This window comes from Bombina bombina, chromosome 11 (assembly GCF_027579735.1).
Source record: "Bombina bombina isolate aBomBom1 chromosome 11, aBomBom1.pri, whole genome shotgun sequence".
Classification (NCBI taxonomy): domain Eukaryota; kingdom Metazoa; phylum Chordata; class Amphibia; order Anura; family Bombinatoridae; genus Bombina; species Bombina bombina.
Window position 1 is genome coordinate 61,145,034 of NC_069509.1, and position 6,650 is coordinate 61,151,683.

The 6,650-nt window shown below is 36.6% G+C and overlaps 1 protein-coding gene across 4 annotated transcripts in view; it reads right to left on the reverse strand.

Annotated features, from left to right (window-relative positions):
- The window catches only part of SYNGR3 (synaptogyrin 3), a 398,922-nt gene extending 396,226 nt beyond the window's left edge, over positions 1–2,696 (reverse strand). For all 4 annotated transcript variants that reach the window (XM_053694489.1, XM_053694488.1, XM_053694491.1 and 1 more), the window contains exon 1: positions 2,366–2,696. In XM_053694489.1, coding sequence (XP_053550464.1) covers positions 2,366–2,464 — 99 coding nt within the window. In that variant the 5' untranslated portion in view covers positions 2,465–2,696. The remainder of the gene's footprint in view (positions 1–2,365) is intronic.
- Positions 2,697–6,650: the final 3,954 nt, after the last annotated feature.

Sequence of the window (6,650 nt, forward strand, 5' to 3'; positions counted from 1 at the left end):
TGTGCACACAAACACACACACGTAAATTACATGTATAGGGGCCGATGTATCAAGCTCGCCGGAAACAGAAGTTATGACGCAGTTGTCTAAAGGCCGCTGCTCCGTATCTGGTCAGCCTGCTCTGAGGCCGCGGACAGAAATCAACCTGATCGAATACGATTGAGTTTATTGACACCCCCTGCTAGCGGCCGATTGTCTGTGAATCTGCAGGGGGTAGCATTGCACCAGCAGTTCACAAGAACTGCTGGTGCAATGATAAATGCCGACAGCGCATGCTGTCGGTATTTATCAATGTGCGACGGACATGATACGCTACTTCGTATCATGTCCGATCGCAACATGATAAATCTACCCCATAGAGTCTATAAGGCACACACACTGTCATGCTTACATTCTATAAGGTGCACACACACAGAATGGCACAACAACTGACAGGCACTTATTACCCTGTTATGTACACATTCTGTTAGACACCCTTACTGTCAAACACACATAACTTCCTACTAGACACACATACCTGTCACATTCAACAAATGCTGAAAATGTTATGTAGAGGCACGTGCATTTTTATATAGACAGAACATCAATAAACTGAAAGGACATTTAACTCCAAATTATTTTTTCATTTAAAAGATAATCCTTCTCAATATACAGTATATCTACCGTTCATAAGCAAAGCTACTAGACTTGTATCTATAAAGTAATAAATATTTGTTAGGCAGTACAATTTGTGCACCTATGTGTATTACTGTCATTTCAAATTATATTTAAATAGCACTTCTCATCATTTTCAAGGGTAATAATAATAATAATAATAATATATATGATAGAAAAAGTATTCATGCAATGTCACTTTCACATAGACTGCTATGTCTAGGCCCTAACAATGATGCTAAAAAGGAATTAAGGAACTACATGGTTAACATTGATGTAATTTCCTCTAGTCTTTCAACACAAAAATCTGATATGATTGCCATAGTTTTCTTAATTCACTTCAGTCAGGTACTTTTCTATGACTATTCTGGTCATCGTGCCCTAGTTCTGAATATAAAATCTATCTCCTCCCTTTCTGCACCAGATTCTGTCTCATCAGCCTTTGTAGCAACCAAGGAATGAGTGGAGAAAACAATAAACTTGATTTTTTTTAATGTATTATTGATATGACAATGCAGCATAAGGAACAAGAATAAGTTCAATTTTATATATTTCACTGAAAATCCTCTAACTTAAAAGCAAGCATTGTCCTTGCTTCTATGGAATTTATTGGTTTTGCCATATTGTGATGCAAGGCTGTTCATCCATTGGCTTATAGACTACTGGCCTTTTCCATAGATATTTCTCATTCCTTTAAGAGGTATGTTTTAATCTTTCCTTGTTTAAACCAATTAGGATGGCTCCACCCACTGACAACAAACAGTAAAGGATAGTCTATGTTTTTCTAGTAAATTATGATTATATAAAAAAAAATACAGAATCCCACATCAGGCAGATGTGTATTATATGTCTGCACTATACTCTGCCTGGGATAGACCTACAGACAAAGCGTATGGTTGTCCTGGAATGAAATTCAATACACACATCAAAGCCTTAAAAATAGATACACAGATCAATAGTATGAAAACCTTATATATATTGAGGGTTTCCTGGAATAAAACCAGGATTTTCACAACTGGTGGCTCAGATAGGTAAAAAAAAAAAAATCTGGTATGTGAGCATCAGTCAGCTTATTGATTTAGGAAAGACTTGTGATTCCCGCACCTATACAGTTCCTATACTAATTCATATACTAGGGGCATAATTACACATTTAAGCACAGTGTTAATAAATTGCAATTTACAATAAAAAAATACAAGATCAGAAAAGAAAATCATAGTGGACCAATAAATTGCTAAAACATGGATAAATTATAACAATATTAATATAAATATTATATCAAGAATGAGACTCCTTGTCACAAAAAAAAAAATCTTGACCACAGCGAGACAAATGATACTTGATCACAATCAGTGATTACATTATGTACTGTACAACTGAATCATATTTTTTAAAATAATGCCGGAAGCTTTTCTTTTTTTTAACATATGTGTTATACTATAATATAAATAATGAGAATGGTAATTCTAGGCTATAATTAAATATAATTATACTAGACCACATTAATTATAGATTACAATTTTAGCACAAAATTAGTAGATCAAATCTGGACAAACAATAGATCACAATTTTACATATTTTTACTAGATCAGATAGGAGCACATTGCTGGATCCCAATTAGACACAATAATAGTTGATGCAATTTGATTGCTGAGGCAGTTTAGATCCCAGCCTGGGTCTATATCATTGTCTGAAGACACAATGGACTTACCCAGTTCACTATCCTCAGGATGGTCTGTGGTTGCTTGAAGAATTCTACTGGTTCAAAACCACTACCAGCCCTTCCAGCTCCGAATGAGGCACCTTCCATTTCTGCAGACCCCTCTGTCTCCCTTACTGTGACTCTGCCTTTTGTCCTTCCCTCTCTTTTATTTCTATTCCACTCTGCACAGGTTTGTATTCACCTGCCCTATCTATATATCTCCTTTTACTCCTTATTCCTAGTGTCTCAGCCTGTCCACTGCTCTGTGACCCCCTCCCCTCCTCTGTTCCTCTGTCAGCTTTTCACCCCTGTCTGTCCTCCTTCTTCCTTACACCCTCTGCATTAGTCTGTATGTGTGATGCTGTGTGCATTACAGGCAACGATAAGCCAACATCAAGCACCTCCCACCACAGCTCTGCCCTTTCTCTGCTTCCATTTATTTCTTTTTTTTTTCTCTCTTCCTTATCTGTCTTTACAGCTTTTCTGTCTGCCTCTATCCAATTTATTTTCACTATCACCATCTCCTCATTTTCATTGTATTTTTTAGCATTAGGGGTCCCACCTCTCCTAATCATACACTTATAACATAAATAGCAGGGTACCTTTACTGTACTTATGTGCTATGTCTTTATATTACAGCTTAATTGGCCAATTTTTATCTGCAAATTATAGTACCTAAATGATAAGAATGGCTGTATATAAACTGAGGCATTGGTAATTATACTATAATTTTCCACCTTATATGTATTCAAAGCTTCTGTCAGAATGCTATCTCTTTGCATCATATGCAAATATTGTGTTGTTGAGCTAAAGGGGCATTCTACATGCAAGTCAACTGTATTTGCATATTAGGGCAGGCTTTCAAAGCTGTCCCTAAATACTCATTTATGAACAAAAACACCCCAACAATGAAATTAATCCAACTCCCTCATAACCTTTTAGTACAAAATGTTAAACTATTATTCTGTGGATATGGAATTGCTGTGACATTAGAGCTTAAAGGGACGTAAAAGGGCAATGATACAATTCTGTAATGCATTACAGCATTTTGTTATTGCACTTGTGTTTGCCTCTATTAATGTATTAAATGCAAAGTCATAAATGTACTTTTGTGCCACTCCAGATGAGGATTTAGAAGATGAGCCAATCAGGTTTAAGCATACCTGTGTATTCTGTGTATTCTGACTGGAGCAGATTTGGGATGTTCCAGGAGCGGAATTTTGATTGGCTCCTTCAGCTAAAGAAATTGGTATGTGGAGTATAATTATTGAAACCAATTGCAGCGAACAAGGTGTTAATCTACATTGATAACATTGAGACTCTGATGATACACTAAAGTATTGGAAGACTGCAAAAAAAATGCATATGGTGTTTACTGTCCCTTTAACCCTTTAACTCTTTTGAAGGAGTAAAAAAAGTTCAAATCATGAGTAAAAAAGCTGGTATGTTTTATCTATCTATCTATTTATCTATATATCTATCTATACATACATACAGTATATATATATATATATATAATATATATATATATATATATATATATATATATATATATATATATATATATAGGGTTTGAATATATATATATATATATACATATATATATATATATGCTAGAATAATGAATCAGATATACATAGACATACAAATTTATTGTATAATATACATGGCTTGCATCATCATATAAAATGCATATAATACCATAGAATATCATATATATTATTGTTTTGTTTTTGTAACAGATCATAAACACATGTAAAATACTAATGGATTTCCATATTATATTATGTGCACTCTTTACTATATTATATCAAACATGCTACTATATTATTCCAAATTCATGGGTCATTGATCACTATATAATTTCATACACATGTATACATTATTTTAAATACCTGGATGTTAATGTATTATCTAATCTACAGGTTTATTATTAAGTAATGTAATGAATTTGTAGTGTTGCAGTTTTGTTGTATAAATAAACATGTTTATCCACCCATCTCCAGGACAAATTATTGTGAAATTTTATTGCACTGCTAGTAGGATGATTTTAAAATGTTTGTTTTTAAAATCTAAATTACCCATGTCTTGTGGTGTCCATGGGAGTGAGCGAGAGGGTGTCCATGGGAGTGAGCAAGAGAGAGGGTGTCCATGAGAGTAAGCGAGAGAGAGGGTGTCCATGGGAGTGAGCAAGAGAGAGGGTGTCCGTGGGAGTGAGCAAGAGAGAGGGTGTCCATGAGAGTGAGCAAAAGAGAGGGTGTCCATGGGAGTGAGCAAGAGAGAGGGTGTCCATGGGAGTGAGCAAGAGAGAGGGTGTCCATGGGAGTGAGCAAGAGAGAGGGTGTCCATGGGAGTGAGCAAGAGAGAGGGTGTCCATGGGAGTGAGCAAGAGAGAGGGTGTCCATGGGGTGAGCAAGAGAGAGGGTGTCCATGGGGTGAGCAAGAGAGAGGGTGTCCATGGGAGTGAGCAAGAGAGAGGGTGTCCATGGGAGTGAGCAAGAGAGAGGGTGTCCATGGGGTAAGCAAGAGAGAGGGTGTCCATGGGAGTGAGCAAGAGAGAGGGTGTCCATGGGAGTGAGCAAGAGAGAGGGTGTCCATGGGAGTGAGCAAGAGAGAGGGTGTCCATGGGAGTGAGCAAGAGAGAGGCAGTGACGTGCAGTGAGCTCAGAGGCTGGTGAGGCACTAGATATGATACGACGGAGAAACACATGTACAGAGGGCTGCAAGTACCCCCCACAGGGCAGGTTTAAATGATAGCTGAACTAGTGCACAGGTGACATAATCAGGTGATGGGTGAGAGCAAGTTAGTAACCATTGAGTTACTGATCAGCTGATTACTTCACCTTTGGAACTGATTCAGCTATAATGAAAACCTGGCCTGTTGGGGGTACTTGAGGACCATTGTTGAGAAACACTGCACTAAAGCACCAGCTGATTGGATATGTATTGATTACCTGGAGAATAAAGCACACATACTCTGCTCACATACACACTCACACAATTCTCTCAGAGAGGGTGTCCATGGGAGTGAGCAAGAGAGAGGGTGTCCATGAGAGTGAGCAAATGCCCCCCTGGCTTGGTCACATGTCTAGAGCTAGATCACGGGGGGAAGGTATGTTGCAACTTAAAGGTATAATAAACTTTAACTAATCAAATGCCATAAATGTAATCTTTGCCATTAAAAAAGTATATGTGTACCTTTTTTGTTTTTAATCCATCTGTTAAAGGGTTAAAATAGTTCATATAATAATGCTTCTATTACAATGTTATGCTGGCCCACATGGATGAACTCTTTTGTTTTAATGACAAATCCAGTGAACATCCAATCAACATTTGTGTCAGTTGACAATCTTGAAGTCCATCCCCTTTATAGCCCATAGAAAGCCTATGTAGAGATTGGGTGGGACTGCTCTATACATTACAGCACAGCCAAAAGAGGAAATTAAGGGGGGTGGAGAAACAATACTAATTAGGATTATAAACCTTTTATTATAAAATATATATACACTTTAAAAAAAAAAAAAGTGGTTTTACAAGCTAATATAATTTTATTGCAACATTCTTATAGTCTGAAATTTACCATCACTTTAAATATGTATGTGACCTCTCATTTGAGAGAGGATATCACCCCCTTTGAATTGAGAGGCCACATGGCCCTCTCTAGCTAGTACATGGTTAATTTAAAAATGAGAAATCCTTAACCCATTATACAGAGGTGTACGCTAAAACCGTGTCTATTTCTCAGCAAAAATGCAATCAATATATACCTCTCTATTCTTTAGTGAAAGAGGTCCACAAAACAACATATGAACTGGGATTACTGGAGAGGCACATTAGGGGACATTTAGGGGCATTAAATAGCAATGTATATGGCAGAGCAAAACAGAATGTTGAGATGAAAAATAAGAGGTAATAATAATGTATGTGTTTAATTAAATTTAAGTAATTCTCTTTTGTATTCAGTTGTTAAAGAAGTTGGAGTTATACAATTTGTTAGATGCTTTATAACACTGGAGACAAAGAGCTAAAAATATAAGTAAACCCCCCCCCCCCCCCAATACACACACACACACACAAACACAGCATTCAGGTAAGTCAAAAATCAATATTTCATGATTCAGAAAAATCATGCCATTTTTTTTTTTTTTAAATCTTTATTTTCATATCAGCAACCATGTTACAACATCAAAGTTTAATTAGGAGATACACATCAAAACATAAACCGGGATATATTGAGATCCTTTTTCCCCCTCCAAAACTCTAAAAAAAGGACCTTAAACAAATGATAGATGAG